The sequence below is a fragment of the Lipophrys pholis genome (assembly GCF_963383615.2).
Source record: "Lipophrys pholis genome assembly, chromosome: 12".
Lineage (NCBI taxonomy): Eukaryota > Metazoa > Chordata > Actinopteri > Blenniiformes > Blenniidae > Lipophrys > Lipophrys pholis.
In genome coordinates, this window is record NC_137641.1 from 7,155,082 (window position 1) to 7,181,718 (window position 26,637).

General features: G+C 42.5%; 1 protein-coding gene across 1 annotated transcript; it reads right to left on the reverse strand.

The window, feature by feature from the left end:
- Window positions 1-3,134: 3,134 nt before the first annotated feature.
- Window positions 3,135-26,637, reverse strand: LOC308118148 (uncharacterized protein; the record flags this gene model as incomplete). Its single annotated transcript, XM_080477422.1, has 18 exons — window positions 3,135-3,239; window positions 5,059-5,163; window positions 7,314-7,398; window positions 7,591-7,691; window positions 8,275-8,365; window positions 8,509-8,557; window positions 14,157-14,244; window positions 14,336-14,421; window positions 14,500-14,581; window positions 15,556-15,641; window positions 17,192-17,292; window positions 17,490-17,541; window positions 17,647-17,793; window positions 17,882-17,970; window positions 22,883-22,961; window positions 25,789-25,831; window positions 25,911-25,983; window positions 26,576-26,637. The coding sequence occupies 18 exons, from the start codon at window positions 26,635-26,637 to the stop codon at window positions 3,135-3,137; spliced, it is 1,524 nt and encodes a 507-aa protein (XP_080333548.1).

The following is a 26,637-nucleotide window of genomic DNA, read 5'->3' on the forward strand; positions in this document are numbered from 1 at the left end:
CCCCTGCCGTCCTCTGCCAGATAGTGCAACCGAGAGGAAATACAAGGACACCGATTGGCGCATTACGCTGTTTTTTCTTGCTGAATAGTGATCCGCTCCTGTGTTGAATGCGACAGTAGGAGAGAGAGAGAGAATCAAGTTCAAATATATATATAAACATCTACTATAGTGAGTGAGTTACACCAACACATCAACAAATACAATTTTTGACTCTCTAAAAGAATAAAGTACACCATCATAGTCCCAGACGTTCTTAAAAGTGTCCAGGTCCTCCATTTCAGAATATTAACTTTATGAGGTGAGTATATGAGCTCTCATAAGACTCCTAAACTGTAGTACGATATCAATTCTTCTTCCCCCTTAATCTTTTCCTTCCTACTCAGGTAATTAATTAATAAATATTTGTTGTCTTTGAAAAGACTCACTAAAGTGCTGAATGCTCTGAACAGTGGCGTTAATCTGGAACAGTACGCCACTCAATGGAAAACAGTTTCTCTAACAGAACCAAATGGACAACCAATTCAAACGGTGGGGATTCACAGTGCCATACAAGTATTAACATAAAGGTACTAAAAATAAGCTCAATATATTAAGAAATAAGTGACACTCCCCAAACCCTGCAGAAGCCCGATTTTAAGCTTTTTACCAGTTTTTTTAAGTGTGTAGTCTGCCAAGTCAAACCATAGTGACTGTATGATGAATAATAAAGCCGATATGTTGGGCCGTTGGAGCCGTTAGGTCAGGGGTCGGCAACCTTCAACACTCAAAGAGCCATTTGGACCCGTTTCCCACCGAACAGAAACACACTGGGAGCCGCAAGCAGCAATATTAAAAGATCTCATCGGCCGTAAACCCTCCAGTAATTGTTTAAGTACTCCACTCTGAGCTCACTGCTTGTTTTGTTAACTTGGTTTATTGAAACGTCGGTGCTCCACTGCACCACGATCTTCCAGCGAGGTTCAGACGCTCCTCTCAGTAAGAGGAGAGGAGATGGACAATGAAAAAGTTTAAGCTGTGTCACAGAGAACGGAGGCTCGAGGCTTTACTCCGACGGCCGCAGAGCTGTGGACGCAACTTCAGCACTGGTCTCGTGGCTGCTGTTGCGTAATGACATTATCTGCATCGTCACGCATCGTTCACAACCCGCCAACATTTTAACCGCACTCTCTGGTGGGACCTTACGACAGAGTTTAGTCTGGGTGTGCTTTGCCTTGCCGTCCCCGTCCAGCCACGTACTGCAGTGGACCTGGATTCATGCAAATTGAACCTACACATGGAGATAGATGCCCCCCCCCCCCCCCCCCACCCAGCATGAACAACTTCCTCTGACTCTTTTTCGATCAGAAATCTTTTAATTCTTACAATATTTTTCAGACATTAATTTGCTGATTTTGTTATTGTCCTAATGTGGTTGTTGAATTTCAGGTCCGAATCCATAATTGCTCCCAGAACGTCAGACACCGAGCCAGAAATACATAGACAAGATTTCAATCAGCTCCGGTTCTGTTCAGGTTAAGGAAAGGTAAGGCGGAGCACCATTCAGACAATCAAGGAAATCCAGGAAACACATAAAAAAACAAGTAAAATTAAGCAAGAAAAGAAGGATAAATAAGTAAAACCTTTTTAAGATGTTTTTTTTTTCTTTTTTTATATTTCAAACATGTTCAAAATCAAACCACACCATCAAACGATATTTCACCAAACAAACAGTGAATAAGTACAGCGGAACAATATAATCAGGTTAGATGCCCGAAAAGGAGCAGGAAGAAGTTTATTAATATATATAGAAGTATACTTAATGAATCCCACCGCTTCAACATGAACAATATATCATGTTTTAAGCTTCCCCCTATTTAATATAGATTAGATAAACATAATAAAACAAGTATTTTCTATTTGCATTTATTGTCATGGATTGTTTTTTTTAAATTATTCATCTATTGTTATTTATTGTAATCTACTAATGGAAGGTCTGAGCAAATAATCATATCAATGTTTATGCTGTGTTTTGTTTCTCGTAATATTAATATAATAGTTTCCTGCCAATATATCTTTTTACTCAGGAAAATTATAAAAGATTTTAAACATCTCTGCAGTTGTGTTCTTGTTGCACCGATACAGTTTAGTGATCATGTTTGTTAGTTCCGATTCTTTTGTGTCATCTGAACCGTGAGAGCGAGTTGGCCTGTGATTGGCTGTCACTGTAAAAAGTGTTACTAATTAACACATTACCGGCATCATTGACCAATCAGCAGACGGCTGAGTTGTCGGTCCTCCTAATGAGACCCGTTCCTCGGTGCCTCAGCAGAGGAGTGATGGAAATTGTAACCGGTGGTTAAAGTTTTTTTCGGAACCATCCACAACTTGTGTCAGCCGTACCGCCTCGTTCCATCCCGGCACAAACAACACGGTGGGACTTCATGACTGTGATAGTGTGCAGTACAGGAGTTCCTCAGGGCACGGTGCTGGCTCCCTTCCTCTTCTCCCTCTACGCCTCTGACTTCATCACAACAGGAACAGCTGCCACCTCCAGAACTTCTCTGATGATACAGCCATCTCTTTCTCTCTCTTTCTTCTCCTCCCTCTCCCCCTCCTCTCTCTCTCTCTCCCTCCTTCTGTCTCTCCCCTCATCCCTCTCTCTCTCCCTCCTTCTCTCTCTCCCCTCATCCTTCATTCTCTCTCTCCCTCCTCTCTCTCTCCCCTCATCCTTCATTCTCTCCCTCTCCCTCCTCTCTCTCTCCCCTCATCCTTCTTTCTCTCTCGCCCTCCTTCTCTCTCTCTCGCTCTCTTCCCCTCTCTCTCTCCCCTCATCCTTCTTTCTCTCTCTCGCCCTCCTCTCTCTCTCTCTCTCTCCCCTCATCCTTGTTTCTCTCTCTCGCCCTCCTTCTCTCTCTCTCTCTCTCTCTCTCTCTCCCACCTCTCTCTCCCCCCTCATCCTTCTTTCTCTCTCTCGCCCTCCTCTCTCTCCCTCCTCTCTCTCTCTCGCCCTCCTTCTCTCTCTCTCTCTCTCTCTCTCTCTCTCTCTCTCTCTCTCTCTCTCTCTCTCTCTCCTCCCTCTCCCTCTCCCTCTCCCTCTCCCTCCCTCCCTCCCTCCCTCCCTCTCCCTCCCCCCTCCCTCTCTCCCTCCCTCCCTCTCACATCCCTTTGAACTGCTGCATGATGGACAGAAGATGTTCGCTGCGTTTCTGGATGTTGCTCTGCTCCTCCTTCAGCCTGTCCTGCTCCTGCTGCGCCTCCTCCTGAGGAGAAACCATCACACATGCGCTCATGAGCCACTTCATTAGGTACCCTACTCCAGTATCATATATTTCAGAATAAACTTCAAATTTCACTGAAGTCAACAGAGAGACTCAAGCAACGTTTACAATTTGTTGGTTCAAGTTTTTGTTTTTGATTTTCCTTTTAAGATGTACGAGAAAGTGAATCTATAGAAACACCTTCGACTCTGAAAGTACAACCAGCAAACAGAAATGGTGTTAAAGTCTTTGCTGACCTTGAGTCAAATTAAACATTATTATCTTTGTAAAAGCAAAATTTGGGACAAAATCAATCAATTGGATAACATGATATTATACCAGTGTAACTAGCAAAGTGTCGGTTGAGTGTTTCTCATGGGGTTGAGATGATATGGTGTGTGTTTATATATGCTGTGAATGTGTTATGCTTCCAAAAGTATGAAAATGGTGGTTCTGGTTTATAGTGCTGAAATCTAAACTCAAAATATCACCTCTTCTTTGTTATGAATTTTCAGTTGCACTTGATCTACCGGCTGATTGCTGTCTTGTAATCTCATCTCATCTCATCTCATCTCATCTCATCTCATCTCATCCCCCCACTCATCGTATTGTATCATATCTTATCTCATCTTATCTTTGCATATCACATCTTATCATATCATATCTTGATGTGATGATTTATGTGCATTAATTTTATTAAAGACAATTAAGACTGCATTCATTTTAATGAGACAGTACTGAATGACTTGCTGGGGGCTTGACTCAGGATGTGACTGTCTTCACTGGACACTTGACTTGTGACTTGACTCAGGACTTGGCTTGAACGCAAAGACGAAACATGAAACTTCGAAAGCAGTGATTTGGTCACAACTCTGGTTGAAAGTATGTCGGAAAATACTATGGCTATAGTACTTACATTTTACCTTAATCATTTTAATTCTGGAGTCATTTCCATTGACATGTCTGGAATTCAATGGCAATGACCTTTAGTAGCCTTTAGTAGCCACTGTCGCATCTCTAGTGGCTCCTTGCAGATATAAGGTTATTTTTAAATAAACATTTCTATCCTATATTTATTTTACTTTTTCACAGGAATATTTTTTCTCAAAAGGGCTTTTATATCCTGGCTGGAAAGGGCTAAGATAAGAAAAAAAAAGCTAAAATTACTACTTTCAAAACTACAATTAAAAATTCAAAAAGCTAAAGTGGTTTTAAAAAAAGCTGAAACTATATAACTGTTATCTATAAACTAAAAAAGTACTCAAAACAGGTCAAAACAGCCAATAATGGCTAAACAGTGCAACATTTCTAAAATACCTACAACTGTTTAAAACACACAAAAATGATTACATGAAATATTTAAACGAGTGAAAACAACTCAGATAGCTGAAATGGGAAAATCTCAAATTCCCCTAAATCGTCCCAAAAAGAAAAAAATGGCAAATAATTACATTTTCAAATTGTAGTTTTAGAACATCAACATATCCAACATAAGATACGTTTTTTTTTTGCAATTTTCTGAGCTCTATGATCGTCATTTGAAAGGTTAAAGAAATTTTATATAGTGAAAAAGTGGTACAAAGGTCTCTCTTGGCCATGAAGGCTGCGGACCGCTGGGACAGGGGGAATAGTTTTACTTCTGTTTTGGCACTCTAAAGCAGTAGTTCTTCTGATGTTACAAAGTTTGTATCAAATATTTCATGATTTTCTAAGAAAACCAGTCGGCTCGACGAGCAGGATAACCTCGGTTTGAGAGTGAAAGTGAGATGCTGGACGCAAAAATGTCTCCTGAGACTTAAAGATCATGAGTGCTGTTACTGACCCTCAGTCTGCAGAGCTCCCTCCTCTCCATGTCGTTCTCCTCGGCTCTCGCCCGGAGCCAGGCCTCGTTCTGAGAGCGATGCCTGTCGAGCATCTCCTGGAAGTCCTGCAGACACACAAGAGGCTGACGGCGGCGAACAGGCCGGCCGGGTCGCTCTGACTCCTCAGCTACTCTGACTCCTCAGCTACTCTGAGTCCTCAGCTACTCTGACACCTCAGCTACTCTGACTCCTCAGCTACTCTGACTCCTCAGCTACTCTGACTCCTCAGCTACTCTGACACCTCAGCTACTCTGACACCTCAGCTACTCTGACTCCTCAGCTACTCTGACTCCTCAGCTACTCTGACTCCTCAGCTAATCTGACACAAACACAACATCACTCACTCTCACGCCAACAACGAGAGACACAACACATCGGAACAGCATGTCTCAATGAGTCTGAACCAGAACTCCAGGTATTCTTGCTGTGAGACAACAGAGCGAACCACTGCACCCCTATGTCCAATACTATTACGTTTTCTATATTCATTGCATGAACAGCTAAAGGTTATCCTCACATGCTAGGACTTTGTCATCATGTTGGCACTAATAAAAAACTGAATTCGATATTTATATATATATATATATATATTCGATTATTTGAATTTTGCTGTGGTTATGACATTAAAAGATTATATCAGAAAACAATTTCATTATTTTATTAATACAACTAAGCATGCATGCTAACAGATAGAGAACAGAACGATGTAAACATTGGAGATCTTTTAAGCAGTTTTTTTTTCATTGTTCATGTCCTCTCAGTATCTGTCTGAAGCCCGGCACACGCTACAAGATAATCCGCCAGAATCATGTGTACTATTATGAAAACCAACCAGGCTAAAAGCAACACTGCTGCTGCAGCCAAAGCCAGAAAGTTTCCCACTTGTTAATGCGGCACTTCATGAGATTATATGAAATTAATTCATTAGACAATATAAGCGGACCTGCACAGCGCTGTGGTCACTCAGTTACACTTTATTACTCCTCACTGCAATTCTTAAACATTATATTTTCCATCAAGTTGTTTTGAGGAGGTTTCCATCTTGTGAGTGTGTTTTTATGTTGGAATATTATTTCTTCACGTTGACAGCAGAGTAGACGTGCGTTCTATAAATTCATGTTTCTGCAGTTATATCAGACGTGACCATTATTACTAACTTCATTATTACAGATCAACCTTCATGGAGCGAAACAGACTTGGAACAAGTCAAGAACAAGAACATCCTTCAAAGCCTCAGCGACCGGGATTTATTCTATTACGTCAAAAAGATCGCTCTAAACTTAGTCTCCGCTCCGCTCTGCTGAGTATTCCAAGTGGGCGGTACAATCCGCACACCAATCAGGATAATCTCAAAATAGGCAGGTCATTTTCCAAGAGATCTGATTGGTCAGGAGACGGTGCTTTTATGCTCTGCTCCGGAGCAGTTTAGACATTCAGAGTACCGGGCTGATTTATCCCAGTAGGAAGTGAATCTGCTTCACAGTACGGAAAACCCAGGGGTAATAACAAAGTTACCTAGATGAAGCTAAATCCTGAGTCATAATATAGGCCCGAGGTTGATTTGTGGCAACGTGTTTGTTTACAGCTATGTGCCGTGTTTTACACTGAAGTCACGTTTGACTATGCAAGACTTGGAATATTGAGCATGAAGAGCCTGATACTCTGCTGAAGAATGGGTTAGTGTGTGGTGAACTCTGCAGTCACACTATCAGATCAGAAGAGGAAGATCTTGTGTGATCTGTCTTTTGTCATAACCAAGTGTGTGGCTCTGAATCTGTGAAGGTTTGAACAATCCTGTAGTGTGTACCAGCCTTAATGTAAGAAGTATTCTCCCTCTACGCAGACGATGTTGTGCTGTTACTAGTGGGAGAAGAGCTGTTTGATTCTAAAGAGTTTTACTCACTGTTGTCTGTCTTGTAGCAGGTGTGCAGAGAAACTATGGGCATCTTTACATATTTCAGAAAAGTTCAAATATGTTCACACGGAGACAGCAAACAGAAGTGGTGAAGTAAAATCATAAAATATGCTTCAAAAACCAACAGCAGCGGGTTATATATAAAAAAGGTCATTTAAGTTAAAAGCCTTTAACTCACCCAAGACTTCTGGTTTGATTTGAATATGGATCTTGACAGCTGCTAATTTTAATATCTAAAGATGATGAAATCTAGTATCCAGTGTGGTTTAATATTTCTAGTAATCTCTCCTTTAGACCAACCTGTTGCTGTTGTTGTACGTGCGATTCATGAGCTTCTTTTTCTCTTTGCAGAGCAGCAGCACCTTTACACAACTCAGACTTCTCACTGGAAGAAAGAAATCAGCCATAAAGCTCACTTTTTTGATTAGTATGTGGATTTTAAATATGCAGATTGAAATATTTAGTAAGTTCAGTCTCAGCCCTGTGGTTTTTCAGAGCGATTGCATCAGTTTTACTGAAGTTACTCCTCTTGACATGTTCGTATTTGCCCAAGTGCACATGAGGAACAAAAACATACCGATCCAGTTTCTGGAACTCCTGGTCCAGTAGAGAAAAAGCTGCCTGGATCATTTTCATGGCCTGATCCCGAACTGCACCGAAGTCTCTGTGTGGAAATGCCTGCAGCAGTAAATACAAGATTATCTCATTTTGTGAAAGAACTTTCCCGAGGCATCATTGAAACCACTCGGCCCACTGATGAGCAACATGGATCGCTGGCGGCTGCGGCAAGGTTGCTGGTTCGATTCCCATCTCCACACGTCGGCGTGTCCTTGAGCAGGACACTGAACCCCATTGGTGTGGGGAATGTGATTAATAGTATAAACAGTGTGAAGCGCTTTGTGCACTGTCAGGACAAAACTGTGGCAAGTAACTTCAACTGCACAGATTTATACAATGGAAGCTCATGTAAAGAAACACAAGCAAAATCCATGAAATTGATATTTATAACTTTAGTTTAGTAATATAATAGTATAGATACCACGTGGTATCAAATACATATGGTCCGTGGGCCAAAACCAGCAAATGGAATGACATGGCAGCAAATTGCTGTTTTAGTAAAAGTAGCAGGACACAACATGAGACTGAGACTGATCGCACACATCAGTGATGCAGCAGTGAAAGCTAACGGTAGTTCATAGTGGCACGTTGAGTTTCACTGAAACAAAAAGGGGAAAACTTTTGAGCTGTTTGGGTTTGCGACCTGCCCATTAGGCGCCGCGTTCCTGGACTGGATGGACGGAGGCGACTCGCTCAGCTCGTACCGGACGTTGGGCACTTTGGTGGGCGTGAAACTGTTGAGAGTGAAAACCAGAATGAAACCAAAAGGTCAGAACTCAGAACTAAGAGATGAGACTCAGCAGAGCATGGCAGGAAGCTGGAATGACTCACACATGAAACTGAAACACAGGTGTGTGTGTGTGCAGAAGCTGCTGACCTGTGCCGAGAGCCCTGGAGACCAAACTCTGACAAAATCTCCTTCATCACTAAGGGGAAAGAAATAAGGTCTTTACAGGACCAGCTGGGTCACAATGTGCATACTAATAAAAGGATTCAAGGTTTTACATGTTGTTACATGTCCTGGTATGAAATTCTGTTCCTGAGGCCCGGTCAGAACTTGCATTGTTAACAACTCGTGACTAGAGAGCACTTAATAAGAAGACTCTTTTATTAACATGCTGGTCAACAAATACAAGCAGATGCTTCATTAGTCCCTTTTAGAAAATGTATGTGTTTTGGGGCTGGTTTACTGGAAATGACAATTAGTCTGAGTTTAGGGAAAACAAAAGGTATATCAGGATTGTTTTCAATCAACCCCTGCGTCCTCTGACTAATCCTATAAGAGTAATGCTTTGAAAGAAACCTCAAAAAAAGATTAGCAAAATAAACTTTAAAAATAACTATAATGGAGAAAGTTGAACCTGACCTGCAGTTTTTCAGCCAAATTTCTCCTTTCAAAGGGAGAATTAGAAGAGATGTGACAGAGTTTATAATCAGAGACTCACTGCTTGTCTTCATCTCAACATCTTGTAGAAACACCAGAACAAACCAGAGTTGACTTTAAGCCAATCACAGAGCCAGGGCCGATTAAAAAGTTGCCCCAATTCTCAGACATCAAATGACGCTGATTAGTATAATTTCATGTCAGTCACTCATAGTGCTGATCAGTAATTGGTGAGACCACGACTAAACGCCGCCTCCTCGGGGCGACTTCCTGCAACGCCCCAGGCTGCACGCACGCACGCACGCACGCACGCGCGCGCGCACACACACACACACACACACACACACACACACACACACACACACACACACACACACACACACACACACACACACACACACACACACACACAAACTACGAGAGAGAAATCAAGAATTCCTCTCTTTTACTGAAGATTATCTGTAGAAAACGCAGAAGATATAAATAGTTCAGGGCCAAATGTTAGTTTGTTTGCATAAACATCTTTTGTTTATCAATATATTCTATAAAAAAAAATTCAGCTTCTTTTTTTGGGGGGGGAGATGGCGTCCTCTACTGGCCAGCTGTCACTGGTTAGGAAGTATGTTTTGTTAAAGTCTCTAATAAAGGCGTCTGTGCAATGTTTTGGCTAAACGTGACACTCTGTATACGGGTGCTACACATTGACACCCTTTAGTGCCCGAACTGGGCGACCGGTTCATTTCTTCTTGACTTTGGTAGTGTGATTAATTTCATCGGCAATCAACTGCCAAATCCGCCGTTGCTTCCTTCACTCTCTCAAACCTTTTCTTGTCTCATGAAAAAATTCTGATTCAGATTTTTTTTTTTTTAAACTGTCCCCAGAGCGCAAGTAAAAAAGCACGTGGAGCAGGCAGTGCAACAATGACATAGAAATCAAAAAGCAGATAAATCCCGAAATAAATAAACTAAATGTGGATTAATTGAAACCAAACTTAAAAACACATTAGTGCAAATCCGAAGAACAATATACACGTAATATACAGGTACAAATTGGCAGCGAAATAGATACAGAGTGCAAGAATGCAGAGTTCACAGTACGGCCACATTCAAAAGTCTGTGTGTGTGTGTGTGTGTGTGTGTGTGTGTGTGTGTGTGTGTGTGTGTGTGTGTGTGTGTGTGTGTGTGTGTGTGTGTGTGTGTGTGTGTGTGTGTGTGTGTGTGTGTGTGTGTGTGTGTGTGTTGTGGAGTCCAGTGATTACGTTGGTATTTTCCCAGAGGTCCGTCCTCTCAGATTCTCTCCTCCTCAAAACATTACAGTGAAGCCTAACGCTGGCAGACAAACCAGCTTTCAACAAAATGCAGATAGGGAAACTTTCCAAATACCTCCGATACTCCGTCTCCATGGAAGGATCTAATACAGGCATTTCTAACCCACATCTCTGGATTCACTGGAAGAAGAATAAAAAAATCCTATTCAACACGGAAACTGAGTAAGCTCCATGGCAAAATGGCTAAAACAACTTAAAGCACCAAAACGGTGCAAATGGAGAAACCTACTAAAAATGGCTGAAAATCGCTACAAAACTGTTAGAGGATGTAAAATTGATAAAGTAAGACTGCCGAAATGATGCAATGAAAAGTTAGACAGCTGAAACTGATACCTGATAATCTATGTTGAAAGCATTAAAGCAGCATCAAGTGCAAAAACCGTCGAAGCAGATCCCCCCCAAAGTAGAAAAGAAAAACAAACCAATAACGGATTGAAATTATATGACTGCTAAAACAGTTTAAGGAATGTGGAGTTGCTTAAATGGCTTTAAAAGTGAAATAGCTTTAAAGGTTATAACGGCTAAAAATGGCAAAAAATTAATTTTGTGTTAAAAATGTTAAATCTGCTAGTTTCAGTGGTTGCATATTTCTGTTGTACTATCTGCAAAGTGTTTTATTTAGAGTTTCCTTGAAACTCAAGGAGCCGGGGGCTTGAAGCCACGTTAGGCTCCTGAGGACTCAGGAATGGAGGAGCAGCGTGCGGAGGCCCGGAGGCAAAAAGAAACGGTGCAGCAAACCCTCACCAGCAAAATACTACAAGACCACCGGTACATCACTCTTCCTGGCGAACGTCTGCTGCCGGAACAACAAGATGGACCTGTTAGGTCAGCGCTTCATCCCACCTGGCTCAACAGCATGCAGGACTCAGTCTTCCAGATTCTTGTGGAGGTGGACTCTGTGCGTTTGTTAACAAAGGTTGGCGTACAAACTAACCTGGTAAAAAGCCACTGCTCCGAGGCAATATAGTACATGACTGTTCGATGCCGTTCACACTATTTGCCCCGTTCGCGGCACCATACATCATCGTTTACGTCGCACCAGGAGGTCCCGCTAAGGAAGCACTAAAAGGAGCTGCATGGCACCATCAGCTTGCTTCGAGGTTCAAGGGTACTCGATTTGTCTAGCAGGAAGAGGTTGTATTTGGCATGTCATAACAAATAAAGCACACGTTGAATCAGACAGGCGGGACTTGATCAAATGACAAAAGAAAACCAAAACAAGTGCTCAGTGTTCCGCCATTCACCAATATTTTGAGCAAGGATAAGTAAGAAAGATAAAATAAATAAGATCTGGATAAATAAAAAAAAGAGAAACACAATAAAAAAAATTTAAAAAACCTTTGGGAGATAAAAGTAATCTCTGAAATAAGAATCAACAACAGCTTCCAGGTCCCAGAGGGTCGGCAGCTTAAGGCCCCTCCATACTTTCCACTTTGGGCGTCTGCAGACCACTTTGACTTGTGCGCGGACCGAGGATGTGCTCACGATTGTATCCATGATACCCTTCTGGGTTCACATCCATGTGCGTTCCATAACGTCACGTCGCGTCGCGTCACGTCACGTCACATCGCGTCACAAAAATATCTCCACTTCTCTTGACAGCGCTTTCCTCCTTTGCTAAAGTTGTTTATATTTCACTCGAGGAGTTCTGAGCCGTCCGGCTCTTTATTTTCTTTGAAACTGTGAATGTACAGACGGGGAGATGGAGGATCTCCTCCGCCCAGTAGGCTCTGGCCCATGCGCAGTCCGAGCGCTGTGGCGCACAGTCAACGCGGTCCCAAATATTGGGTCGACCGCAGAGGGGCGGATGATGATTTTGACATCACATTGACCAAATCAGACTCTGCGCACACCCTGAAAGTTTTGGCCTAAAGAAAAAGGTCTTTCAACCACAGTGAAAGAAAACCACCTTAAACGTGGTTCAGGTGAGACAACAAAAACAGTTGGACTTCGAGATCAACTTGACGTTGAACGAAGCTGAAATAAGAATTGTGATGAATGAAGAGGGGCTGTAGAATGTTCAAGAGACAATATCCGAAATGCTAGAAATACAAGAGCAGCTCCAGTCAAAGTGGACAGAGGAAGAGGGACACACAGGGTCAGTGATCTCTTTGGTGGAGAAACTGCTCAGAGAGAATCTGGATTTCCTGAAAGACTTCAGACATGTGGCTCTCACCTCCCTGCTGATGGAGAGAATTCTCCAACAACACATCATCAGAGCGTCTGACTCACAGGTTGACCGTCTCTAACTTCTATATCATTTGAGCTGAGGCATTGACGATGCCAACTTATTCATTGACACTTTACACAGTCATCTGAAACATCCAAACACTTCAGCTCGACTCGTTTTCTGACTTCTCAGCATTCATCACACTCCGGCCGAACATACTGACTCTCAGACTCTCCTCTCGCTTCCACCCGGTTACTTGATTTCTAACCCACAGATCACAGATAGTGCAGGTCAACAACACTTTCTCTGATCTACGACACACCTCCACTGGCTCTCCTCAGGACTGTGCCGTCTCTCCGCTACTCTTCATCTTCAGATCCCAACCCCACCTGGTCAAATATGGCGACGACCCAATCCTCCTGTCTCTACAGTCAGGGGCTTCTCGATCCCACGGCTCAGTTCTCTAGGAGTTGGTGGACTGGTGTAACGACTGAGCATTTCCAACCAGCAGATGGCGCAGTCTACAGCTCTCACCACAAGCCATGGAATGCCTGTTGAGCTTGTGGATTAGTAGAAATATACAATCCTTGTACCATCTCCTTGACAGTCAGCTGAAATGTTCCTCTCACACTGAGGAGCTCATCAGAAAATGCCACCACAAGCAGTATCTCCTAAGGAAACTCAGCTCTTTTAGAGTAAGTAAGAACCTTCTCCAGACATTCTATTCCTCCTTTATAGCGTAGCACCACCTGCTGGTTCCACTCTGTCAGCCTCCTGAACAGAAACCACCTGCAGAGGACTGTTCCTGCCTGATCTATCTCAGAAACTCCAGTGTATAAACATTTAACACGTCGGCTGGCAAACCAGGTCGTCAAGGATCCCTCACATGCTCTCTTTTCTGCATTTGAGTGGCTCCGTCCTGGTGCCTGACTTCACTGCCCTGCGTGCAGGACACACAGGAGAAGGGCTACCTTTGTAGCTGTCCAGCACGCACATACACACACACACACACACACACACACACACACACACACACACACACACACACACACACACACACACACACACACACACACACACACACACACACACACACACACACACACACACACACACACACACTTTAGGTGATAAAACACTGTGACCACTGAGACTCTTCAGTTAGCCTATCGGTGTGTTTGGACCCAAAGAACGGATCGCTAAACACCCCTCCATGCTTTCCGCATTGCGCGTCTGCAGACCGTACGCAGGCCGTAGGTGTGCACACGATTGTGTCCCCGCACCCCTGTCAGTCGGAGTGCTGTGTTGGTTTGGTGCACGCACAGGTCGCACGGTCACAGAATTTGGGCTGTCGGTCGGTCGGTCGGCCGCAGAGAGGTCAGACTGGTCCTTAGCGCACGGGGGCAGATGACAGTTTAGACGTCACACGTACTCTGCACTCACGCGGACGCGGAAAGCGTGGAGGGGCCTTAACAGAGCGTGAGGGAGTTTTTACTTAATCAGACAAAAGCTTCTTCAACCCTACAAACCAGCCCTCTTCCAACATCATCCAGACAGTTGAGCATGGTCATTGAAAACAACAGTTACCCAGAGTAAAGCCACCATAGCACCAAAAGTATGATTTTACATATTTAAAGACATACCTGGTTGTCTCTCTGAGGGGTTTATGAGTTTCATCGCCTTCAGATCATTGAAATCCTGCTCTTCGTTTTTCCCCCCAAACACATACAGCTGCCAACAAAACACACACAAATAGGTATCTATGTATAACAAAGCATGACAATAATGACCGATATTACAGTAAAGGTTGTTGCTTGCTGACATGGCTGTGGAGGATGAAGGCTGTGTGTCCATGTCGACGGCCTGGAGGAAGCCCAACGTAGAGCGGGAGCTTCCACTTCATCTTAGCTGGACAGAAAAGAACGGGAGTCATTTCATTATTTCACTCTTCTTCTAAGTAAACGTCTATCAATGAAGCTCACCCACCAATGCTGAGCTTATGGATTTCATTGGAAGACGTCACCAGGCCGTCTTCATTTGTGCTTTTGCCGCCAAAGAAGTAGATGTCCTTACAAGACAAAGCATGAAGACATGAATTTATTTTGAGACATGATGGCCTATTAGAGAAATAAAAAGAAAAAAGAGAAAAACTAACAAAAAATCAACTGAAGAAACTTCATTTGTATATCAGAACATGTTTATGTTCTTTTAACCCCCTTATGGTCTAAATGACAGATTCTTTACATTCACATTCAAACATGACGTCATTAGTGCAGTCTGAAGACTTTTAGGACAGCCAATGGCTCTTTTCCTTACTGAGGAGCAGCACTACCAACAAACTCATGCAGCCACGTTTGACCAGTCGGAGCCAGACTGGACAAGAGGCGGTAAAGCACTATCAAATAAACGCGAAGAGCTTTTTCAATACAGCATTAGAGTATGCAAAAAAACAAATCCAGTCTCACGGCAGTTTGTCAAACGGTCATGAAATGTTCACGAAATGTAATCTATTTTTCGTGCTCTGTGACACATTTGCCCCTTTTAATCGTGTTACACATAACGAATTTATAACAAAGATAAAAACATCACAGCATGTGTGCTGTCTAATAGGGAAAAAAGTGTGACCCAGACATGAAAGATAAGTCCAATTAAAATGTATTATTTGGAAATTTGTTATGTGGAACATTAAGAAAAGTGGCAAAATGTGTCACAGAACGTGAAAAATAGATTAAATTTCGGGACCATTTGACAAACTGCCATAAGACTGAGTTGAAAAACCACACAGCTGATACTTAAGCCTCAAGCTATGTATGCTAAGTACCAGCTAACTAGCAAATATTACATATGAAAGTCTCTTTCATGGCGGCTCCAAATACCCTTCAGCTCATACAGATGAATGCAATGCCATTCATTGATTTACATTTATCCTCTTTATCTTCAGTTTTGATAATTCAGTTATCATTAGCAACAATGCTATGGTCACCATAGAATATTCTCAGACGGTGCAGAATTCAGAACAATCTAAATGATGAACCTGTGTACCTTATCATGGTGAGCAGTCAATGTTTGTCCGCTGCAGGCCGCAGGTGATTCTCCTTTCACCTCCCATTTCTGCCACAGCAGGTTTTCTACAAGGTCAAAGAAACTCCTGTCTGAGGCCCCGTTTACACGACAACGTTTCACGTGACAACGCTTAATCCGTTACTAAAAAGGAGTGCACCAGGCCCAAAACACATTAATTTTCTATAAAGAACTATTTTCGCAAGTGTGTTCATAAAAGGTGTTCATTAAAGGTGCAAGCAGCCTTGGTCAGAACCTTGCACTCTGGCCCAATCATGGCCTCTGGCCCATTTAGATTAAAAATAATAATAATAATTTTTTGAAAGTTTGAATGAATAACTTTTAGGAAGTTTTGAGCTTTTATTTTGAAATCCAACATATGCAGGTTGAATTGGTTAAAGCTTGTTTGACATCCAGTTTGATTGTTATTTTAATTTATTATTTTATAGGAGTTTTAGACTTTTCTTTTGAAAGTCAGCTAACTCGTATCCTAGCTAATCCATAAATATCCATTTTGAAGGTATTAACTGTCATTTGTAATAAACAAGGACTTTTGTTTTGAAGGAGTTTCGGGCTTTTATTTAGAAAGTCAGGACATGCAGGTGAAGTGGCCAGGCTTTGACTGACAGCTGAGTCACATGACCTGGAGCGAGGCAGCAGAGGGAAAACCACAGAACTACGGAGGAATAAAGCTCCTGAAGTATCCTAAAAAGTTTGCCAAATTTGATATAAATGTCATATTCCGAGAGGAAAATTTGTTATTTTCTCATTAATGTAGGTTTCAAAGCAGTGAGACTTATACTTTAGACACTAGGGGGCTCAGTTTCATGCAAATGCAACTATTTTCTCCCATTAGAGCCCATTATAACTCATGCTTAAAATCTCTGGAAGAGAGCAGATGCCACCTTTTTTGTGTCTTGCCAAAACAGCCGTGTTTTATGGAATTAGCCCCACGCGTGTTATATCGTCTCATTTGGCAGGTCATTGTTGCGTTTGTGATCTGCTCTCTTTGCCAGTAGGAGTCATGGTAAAGCTACAATGGCCACTTGTTCGAAGTGTTCCATCAGGGTGTTTTATCTTGCCCCAGACAATTTTTTCCAAAGTATTTCAATGAGAGCAGGCAGACGGAGGAAGTTGGGATTCAAATTCGAATGGATAATAAAATCCAAACCATTGTAGTTGTTACAGTCGTACAGAACTTTTCACCATGAAGGACTCTTCTGTCATTTCTTAGTGTTTGGAAGCTGATAAGTCAATCACCCACAGAGGAAATAGCGTTTGTTGCATGAAACCTGTTAGATTTATATCAGGGTGTCAGCATGTGATTTTTAGGTCTTGAAACAACAAACAACTGAATTTTGGTTTGATGTCTCTCGTGATTCTACGGGCCGCGGAGAGCAGATTTTGACACAGCGGTTCATTTTGAAACGTTATTAATTTTTTTGCCAGTCATGATTCATGTGCATGATTTTGGTGAGGTTTTCCAGCATGTTTAGGGGTTAAATTTTGGTTCATTTATGCACAAGTATAATAAGAAACAAAGAAAGAAATGGCACACCAAAAAAACAATAGGGCCTTGCCTGCTCGGGCGCTCAAGATGAGCTCAATGAGCTTTTACCTGTATTGAGAACAAAGAGATCTTTGCAGGAGGTTCCTCCAGTTCCATAACCTCCGAACATGAACACCTGATCTCCAACCAGAGCAAAACTCTGACCCCATCTGTCCACACATGCAGAAAATACACAAGAAGTCGATCGTTTTCAATAGCGCGTGTGACATTTTGAAAAGGATCATCAATACTTGGCTCCTCACTATTGAAGGTAATTGTTAATACGATACGATGCTTTTTGTCAGTAGCACCGTAAAAAACATGAACTCTTCAGTTGTATTGACTCGGTGGTGAAAGTGTGTCTCACAGGGCAGGAGGAAGTGATCCACTTGTCTTGACTGGTGTCCAGGTCAGAGACACTGAGACGGAGCAGAATCTCTGTGTGACTTTTCACGTTCAAACATTTTTGTTCATTAACAGATTTGTATTTTTAAAGGTAAAATGTTATTTGCATTTTTTTGAACCTGTGTTGAAGACCAAGAGATCATCAGCTGGCTCCCCACCCACGGACCCTCCATAAACAAAGATGCTGTCTCCAACTGCAGCAGAGCTGTGTCTGAGGGCTCTCAGAGCCACACCTCCTGTGGCCAAGCATTCCCAGGTCAAAGACACTGTTGGGAAAGGAAAAACAATATCAGCGAAAGCATAATATAACATTCAAAAACCTGGGGACAGACATTGTTCTCACACCATCCTCACCTATATCAAAGCTGTAGACCCCTGGAAGACATTCAGAGGCGTCCGGGCTGGAAGCCCCTCCGAACAGATACAGTTTGCCTTTCACCACACTCAGAAGGGAAGATAGCAAAGCAAGGTGAAGTTTACTGTCATGAAAGACAATTTCATTACACTATTCTTGCAAGAAGAGACAATGTCACAGTACAACTTTTGCATGATTGTCCAGGAATTTGTCGAACTATGAAGTCAGACGGTGCCTTCTTAAAGGCTGAATTGTTTCGATAAAAGATCCACTTGCTTCCTGCATTGAAGGTCACCAAAAGTGGCACAGAGTTTTCCAAAAGTGCTAACACAGGTCATCCTTGAACCCAGACTGCAAATTACACATCATTCATTATGAGACAAGACAAGATTTCCCTAACATTTACCATCATTGATAATTTTGCTGATCACATTGAAAATCCATACCTTATGTAAAGCGCATTGGGACTGCTCACGCTCCAACCATTTTCATTAAAGGTAACTGACTTGCACAATGCCTCTAAAGCACATTTCTGAATTTCTTTACAAGAACAATATGTTCAAATAAGCATTTGTTACAGCCATCACTCTTCACTGGGCTGGGCTGCCAGCCTGGATGTGATCATGGTACAAGGAGCAACGTCCGCCCTGCAGGATGACCGCCTCTTCAGGATGCTGGACGTTAACAAGCTGAATGAACTGTCGGCCACCAACGAGGCTCAGAAAACTGTGCGGGACAGCTGCATCATGATCATCACCAGGGGTGGACTGGCCATCTGGTATATTGGGCACCATCTTGGTGGGCCGGGCGTTAATCTGCACTCACAGGTGCAGATTAACGCCTAGGCTGACTCCATTATGGAACGCACACCGGCGTGAACCGGGAGATGTAGTATGAATGGAATGCTTTGCGCATCCGCAGTCCGCGCACAGGTTTGAGCAGTCAGCTGACGTGAAAGTACGTTCTGCCCTGGAGGAAAACTATGCGCAAGCTAATATCGGTGTAGCAGCCTAGCCGGTTAGCTCCGGCCCCGATGATGTTACTGGTGAGGCTGATGGCGACCACCAAGCCTCACCTGGTCTCTGAAGTGAAGTCTGATGGATCGAGCTGAACCACACACCGGGATGTTGCTCCCAGTGAACCAGGAGTCAGTCATGATGAACCAGCCTCCATCCCTTTATACACATGGGTTTTTTTTACATCACATGCTTCTCCATCCTTCTCCAGAGGGAAACATCCAGGTGAACCAGAACAGTGATTCCCAACCAGGGGCCCTGATTATATTTTAAGGCAGGGGTTTCAAACATAAAGCCCGTGGACCCAAACTGGCTCTAAAAAGGCTCCAATTCGACATAACCACCAAGTAAATTGTAAAAAAATTCAAAGAAAACAGTTTTATATAGAATGTAGTTTGATAAACGCAATGGCCAAAAGTAGAGCTGAATTCATCTTCTGGAGCGAAAAACTGTCAAATCAGACTTTGGTGATCTGGTCTTGCTTCAGCTTGAAGTTTCAAACACCCAGTAAATAGTGTAAACCCAAAGAGTTCATCCACAGAAAGCAATAACAAGGAAACTGTATTTCACAGACAGTTCACAGGTTGTTTCAAAGTTCCTTCAACATTTTTGTAATTGTACAGGCTGGTGGAGGTCGCCTGTGTTTACAATGGTAAAAATGTGGGTTGGGAATCACTGACCATAAGTAAGATTTTGTGAATTAAATTGGACAATTCAGAGAATCCATTAAGGAGAACAGTTCAGCAAGGTAATGCTGAATAATTTAAGAGCAAGGAGACGTCAGTCAGTGTTTCCAAATGTTGACACTGAAACTTCTTGACTTAACCTGTAATCAGAGGGGATTGCTTATACTCAAAAATTGGACTTTTGAAAATTAAACTGCGATCCACTATGGACCAAAACACACTGAATCACCTCTCTAGTGCCCATTGAATAGAAAATATCAAACTCTGAATGGGAAACGGCATGTGGAAGAGCCCAGAAACAAACCATTAATACTAGAATGAAGCTATTACAACATAAATGGTTCATGAGAACTTATATCACACCGGTAAGACTGAAACGCTGGTACCCTGATATTACAGATACCTGCATTAAGTGCCTCCAGGAAAAAGTTACTCTGCTTTACTGTGTTTGGGAGTGTCCAAATGTACAAGGATGTTGGAAAGCAGTCTTCACACCATTTCTGAAATTGTTAAGGTGAAAGTGCCTCTCGAAGCCAAAACTGTGTTTTAGGTTTATACCCAGAAAACTCGAAGGTCAATTCAAAACAATGGACTATAATTAATATTCGGACTCCTGCAGACCAGGAGGATGATCACTTTCTCTAGGAGAAAAATGTATGCGGTAGAACCTCTGAGGAGCAGACCCAGTAAGAGCGACTGCCTGTACTGGGCGGACACGCCACTGTGCACTGACACATATTTAACTGTTAACACACCTTAATGAGGACAACCAGCCTGACGCAAACAACGGACAGGTTTTCTTGGCAAATTTCTAGCTGAGCGACACTAAATCGGCCAAAATACTTGGGCTGGACCTGATTATTTGAATATTCAGATGTTGTTTGATGGCATCCATACTACACTCTGAGCTCACTTCCTTAATGTTCCATAACGTAATGTAACGGAACGGAACAAAATATCTCCACAACTGCTGCCCGGTGTTCTCCACCTTTCCTAAAGTAGTTTATGTTTCACGTCTGGAGTTCTGAGCCGTCTGGCTATGTATTTCCTTTTAAATCGTGATTGTTCAGACGGGGAAACAGAGGATCTCCTCATACAAGCGCCCAGTAGACTCTGGCAGATGCACAGTCTGCGCGCACAGGTGGCGCTGTCGCAAAAGTTGAGCTGGAGAGGGGTCGGATCCTAGCGCACAGGGGCAGATGACGATTTTGACGTCACGCATACTCTGCGCAGACACGGAAAGCATGGAAGTTTCACGTTCCCTTTACAGCAGAGAACATAAGGCCCGTGGACCAAAGCCGACCCACAAGAGGCTCCAATCCGGTCCCACAAACCCATTAAACTAAGTGGTTATATAGGATTTATACAAGATGTTTTTTTGACATTTCATTGTATTTTGCACATGGATGTTTCAAAAAAATTGATATTTTATGTTGCGATTGTAATAATTTTCAGTACTAACTGTTTGATAATTTCATTACATACACTGTGACCACAACAAAGACAAACTTTGAAGTGTAAATTTAAAGGTTATTATAGCAATATTTTACCAGTCTGGTCCACTCAAGATGAAACTGGACTGTATGTGGTCCCTGGAGTAAATTAAATCTTATTTAATAATTATTTTGTATACATACATACATACATACATACATACATACATACATACATACATACATACACACACACACACACATATATATATAGTATACATCTTTGTATTGGTTCAGTTATTTGCTTTTAAATAACCATAACATATTTGGTGTTTGGTTCATTTAATATCAACTGGTCCTATCAATTTTTCCATGAGACCCGTCCCTCCGAAAGGAGGACACCTGCCTATAGGGGACACTTGCCCTTGGATTTTAGGGCGTCCCTACATCCGAGGTTTTACTGTATACCTCCAATAAATATAGGTGAAAGAGATGGCATCCTGTATTGCGTGGGAGAAACTCACATCATCAGAGGTAGAGCAGAGGAATCTGAATGTACGTGGAAACAATTATTGGATTTTCTTGAGCAATAAGGTGTTTTAAGATGTGTTGCTGTGTGTTGAGCATTTTTATTTTTGTTTAAAGACTTGTTTGTATAAAATAGTCTTAAAAAAAGTTCAATACAAATATTGTTAAAAGAAAAACTGTGACAATGTGCTTTGAAAGACTGGTGCTGACGCACATGAAAACCTCACTGCCTCCTAGCGTTGATCAGCACCAAGTGGCATACAGAGCCGCGGACCAGAGCAGGTCCACTGGTGATGCCATCAACACAGCCCTCCACACAGTGTGTAAACCTGTTGCACAATCTGGCAGTTATGCAAGGATGTTGTTTGTGGACTTTAGATCCCAAGCAGACTGATATCCAAAATGTGCTGCTTGGGTCTCAGTGAACTCTCCTGCAGATGGATCAGGGACTTCTTCACCAAACGTCTGCAGTCAGTTAGGCTGAGGCCTCATCATTCCTCAGTCCTGACTGGAGCCCCTCAGGGCTGTGTACTCGGCCCAATGCTATACAACCTGGACGCCTACGACTGTGCACCGATCCATAACATCCTTGTTAAATATGAGGATGACACTTCTGTGGTGGGGCTGATTCACAACAATAATAAATTGGCCTAACGAGAGGGAATTCTGAACCTCACTGCCTGGTGCTCCCTCACCAACCTGGCACTCAACTCCTCAAAAACAAAAAAAACAGGGGTTGGTGCTGGACCTCAGCAGCAACTCTGACTTCAGTATCACGGATTGTCTTCTCTGCAGCGGGGACTTATAAAGGTCCCTAAAAACGAAATTCTTAAAAACTGTAAAAGTTCTCAGTTAACCTCAATACACAAAACACATACGAATCCCTGACAGAGTCCAGTTTCCTCTTATAAAACAGAGTCAACCACCTTGATCTACCATCTTAACAGAACTGGACAAGAGGTCCAAAGACATGCCAACCCTGACAGCACCACATTGAGGACCTTGAGTGCTTTTTAACTACCTTGATGACCTTCAGCAGGAGAATTGATAATATTGAAATGATAAACATGACAAGGAACTCTTCTTTGCTTCTTGCTTCATCACTTTTGCTCATTTTGTGTGAATATTCTGTTGCACTTCACTATAGATAGTCTGAAAGAAATGTGGGTTTGTTAAGAAACTGTCGTAATGCTTCATATGAAGGTACTTTAATGTGTTTGGCTACAGTGTTGTAAATATAGTCTTTATCCAATATGATGTAAAGCACTCTGAGTCCCTTTGTTTTATTTATATAGATATACATCAAATAACTATTATGACGTGGTGCTGTGGTTTACCAGAGAGTGTGTCCTTCTCTGGGGGAGGGAACATCTCCACTCTGAGGAATCTCCTCCCATGTCACATTTTCAGGATTAACTACGGTAACAGTACAAGTAACAGAGGGATTAGTTCATTTCGTCTGCAGCATGAGATTTGTGCAATCAATGCAAAACAAAGAAAATGGACTGCGCAAAAAGAAAGTCTCTCTTTCATATGGTAAAGACAATAATAATACAATTCCTCAAATACATGCAGATCGCTACCCTGTCAAATGCGATGGTCAAAAAATTGTCATATTATGCAAAATTCCTTTTCTTTCCAACAGTATTAATCACCCCAATACCTGGAACGATGACCCAGAAGTGAAGAAAGTCTGTCCTCTCTCTCCCTGGCTTGTTTAATTTTTTTTAAAGTGTGTTGCTCCAACCAGCCAATCAGAAATCAAACCCTATATAGTGTCATCGGGGGTTTAGCCAATCCCAATCAAGGTAGACCCAACCCTTTCACTCCTCCCACAATTAGGCATCTCTGTTCTGGCACATGGCACCAAGAGAGGAAGTACTTCCTCCTCTTCCCAAGATGGGCATATGTGGGCATGTGTGAGCAGTAAAACCCATTCTCATTATCAGTAGAATGTTGTGGAAAAAACAAAAAAAAATTTGGAAAGTATAAATAAGGCTCAGTGAACTCTAAACTTAAACACCTCACATCTCGATTACCTCTAAACTACGGAAGAGTTTTAGGGCCACTGAAGAAAAAAAAAAATTCGGAGGCTAAAAAAAAAAAAATCTTCGCAGCCCCAGAAAAAGTCGAAAATCAAAGTCGAGATTTTTTTTTTTCCCCACAGAGACACGTCTATCCATCCCTCATCATTTGCCCGTAGATGTGAAATCACATTAAATCACTTAATTCTGACTATATCGGGTTGCTTACTGCTTATGGACATGTGATTTTACACAGGATTTCCTTGATTAATAAGAACATTTAAATAAGCAGCCCGGGATCCGTGTCTTCGTCCTTCGTACTCGACGAACTTCCACGGAACAACGCAGCAGGCTGCTCTGTCTCTTCTAGTCCTGATACTGATGATAACTGCACCGTGTTTATGAGCTAGAGTCTGTTCTGAAGCATCTTTTCATCACTTCATTAAACCGCCTGATATGCATTTTGAGGAAGCAGTCACATGCGCTGGATGGACGGACTTTTTTTTCCACCGTGAAAAAAAAAATCTCGACATTGATTTGCGACTTTTTCTGGGGCCACAAAGGTTTTTTTTTTAGCCTCCGAATTTTTTTTTTTCTTCAGTGGCCCTAAAACTCTTCCGTACTAAACTCATACACCTCACACTGGGTTTCAGCTGGAATGCAGGACATGCTGTTCTTTCAAGTTAAAAGACATCATTAGTTGACCCATAAAAAATAAAACAAAACTGATTGGTGAAAGTTCTAAATTTAAATTTTATTCAAGTAAGTGATGTAATAAATCACTTCATATATCATACACCTGAACATTAGTTGTTTTTTTTTTATTTTAGTTTTTCTGCATCATATCATTACACACACACACACACACACACACACACACACACACACACACACACACACGCACACACGCACACACGCACACACGCACACACCGACACACCGACACACCGACACACCGACACACCCACACACACACACACACACACAGGAATACTTGAAAGGGCTGGTTGTTAAAATTCCCACTTCAATTGAAAAAATTGGAGATGTCATCTTGGGTGGGGTTGAGTTGGCTGGTGATCACCTCGCACCAGCAACACGACACATCATCAGTTGTGCACCGCATCGACCTTTATCACAATACACCCTCACACAAGGTTTGCCAACCACAGGCTGGTGGTCCTGGTGGTCATTTGACCTCACGTGGTCCATGTGGTCATTTGGCAGTCCAGACAGTCTCCTTCTTTTTCAGCCACAGCCAGTGATTTAGGCCCTGTTTACACGACAACGAATATGAGTGTATCCGCAAAACTTTCTTCACTTTTGGGGGACACCAGTGTGCGGACCCACTTTATTTGCAAAGTTTTTCTACCGGCTCCCAAGGTGGAAAGATTCTTTCACGGTCGCTATTCTCTCATGCAGAGACTGCTTGAGGCTACGGATGCTCTTACTGCGCATGTGCATCTTTCTCTCTCCCTCCCCTCCTTCCTGCTCATCCACTTGTAAACAAACATGGCGGACCGGTAGTGGTATTACTTGCAGTCTGTATTCTAGTTTTATCGTCCAGATCAGTAGTTTCATTGTTGAGACTCACCCCTGATAGCATCCGATTCCTCAGCAGTTCATACAGATGTCGGGTTCTCTCCATTTTCTTCAGGTTTATAGTGTTTTGTTCTCTGCACATGTCTGTGTGGTTTTCATTACAAAATCAAGCAATAGCGCCCCCCTGTGGCCCGGCATACTAACTACATCATTGTCAGCGTGTCCGCTGCTGCAGCACAAACGCACTCCCTTTTTGTAACGGCTTAGGTGTTGTCACATGAAACGTTGTCGTGTAAACGGGGCCTTATTTCAGCTACACTGGCGACCTCTTTGATGGTCCCCTGTTGGGCCTGCCATGTGATTCCCACCTCCTTCAGTAGCCTTGTGGTGGAACTGGCTACAAAGTCCCTGCAGCGCACCTCCACTGGGCACATCTTTACATTTACCTTTTAGCCTAAAACTGACCTAAATGAATTGCGTGTTCTGTACACGTTATCAAATTATAACGGTGGTGAGTTTAAAAAAAGATAAAAACATGAAAAAGCTGGAAGGGCCCATATTTGAAGGGGTAAAGGCATTTTAATTTTAATTTCCCCAGGAAATTGTATATTGTTCGCATGACAAATGAAAAAAGAACGTACTGGTTGAAAGAGAGCTCCAGAGGACACAGAGTACTTTACCTGTCAGCATGTAGAAGTCATTAACGTAAATGGAGCCGTCCTCCTGAGCAAAACACAAGAGATCGATTACACAGACAGTCATCAAAAATTGTTCAAAAGAGGAAAACCAAAGAGGCAGGTACCTCCTGGTTGAGGCTGAAAGCTCCTCCAAAGATAAATGCAACGTTTCCTGCGACAGCTGATGCATGGCCATGTCTGTGGATTTAAAGGTTCACATCATATCGGTGTGTGTATTGGTTCAGGGGCCACATACATGCAAGTTTAGTATACATTTGGCCAGATCGGCAAAAAGACAGCACAAAAACATTTAAATAATCATCAAAGATAGAAACTTTTGTTCCTTAGAAAAAACAGACATTTGTCTTTGACATGGTTGATCACAAATAAAATAAATCTTAAAATAAAGAGGCAGAAACACATTCAAACACAACAGATAAAACAGTGCAGCCTACTTTGTGCTGTTTAGAACAGTTATTGCAAAGAAGTCGGACTACACCAGGGTTCCCAGTTCCAGGCCTCGAGGGCCGGTGTCCTGCACGTTGTAGCTCCTCCCAGTTTCAGCGCACCTCAATCTGGTGTTGACGTCATCGTCAAGCTTGTAAGAAAGCCAAACGATGAGGCCCTTATTGCATTCAGGTGTGTTGCAACTGGAAGAAACTTAAAACATGCAGGATCACAAATCAGGAAGAGCGATTACTTTTATTGAAACGATCCTATTTGCCCTCCTGTGGGCCTGAAGCCTTTTCATGGGTCACTTTCCCCCCAGCTCATGTCGTGTGCAGCTCACCTGGGACTCGGCGCTTCTCCCTTCATGTCTTTCTCTACCCAGTGACCGCTGGCCAACGCCAT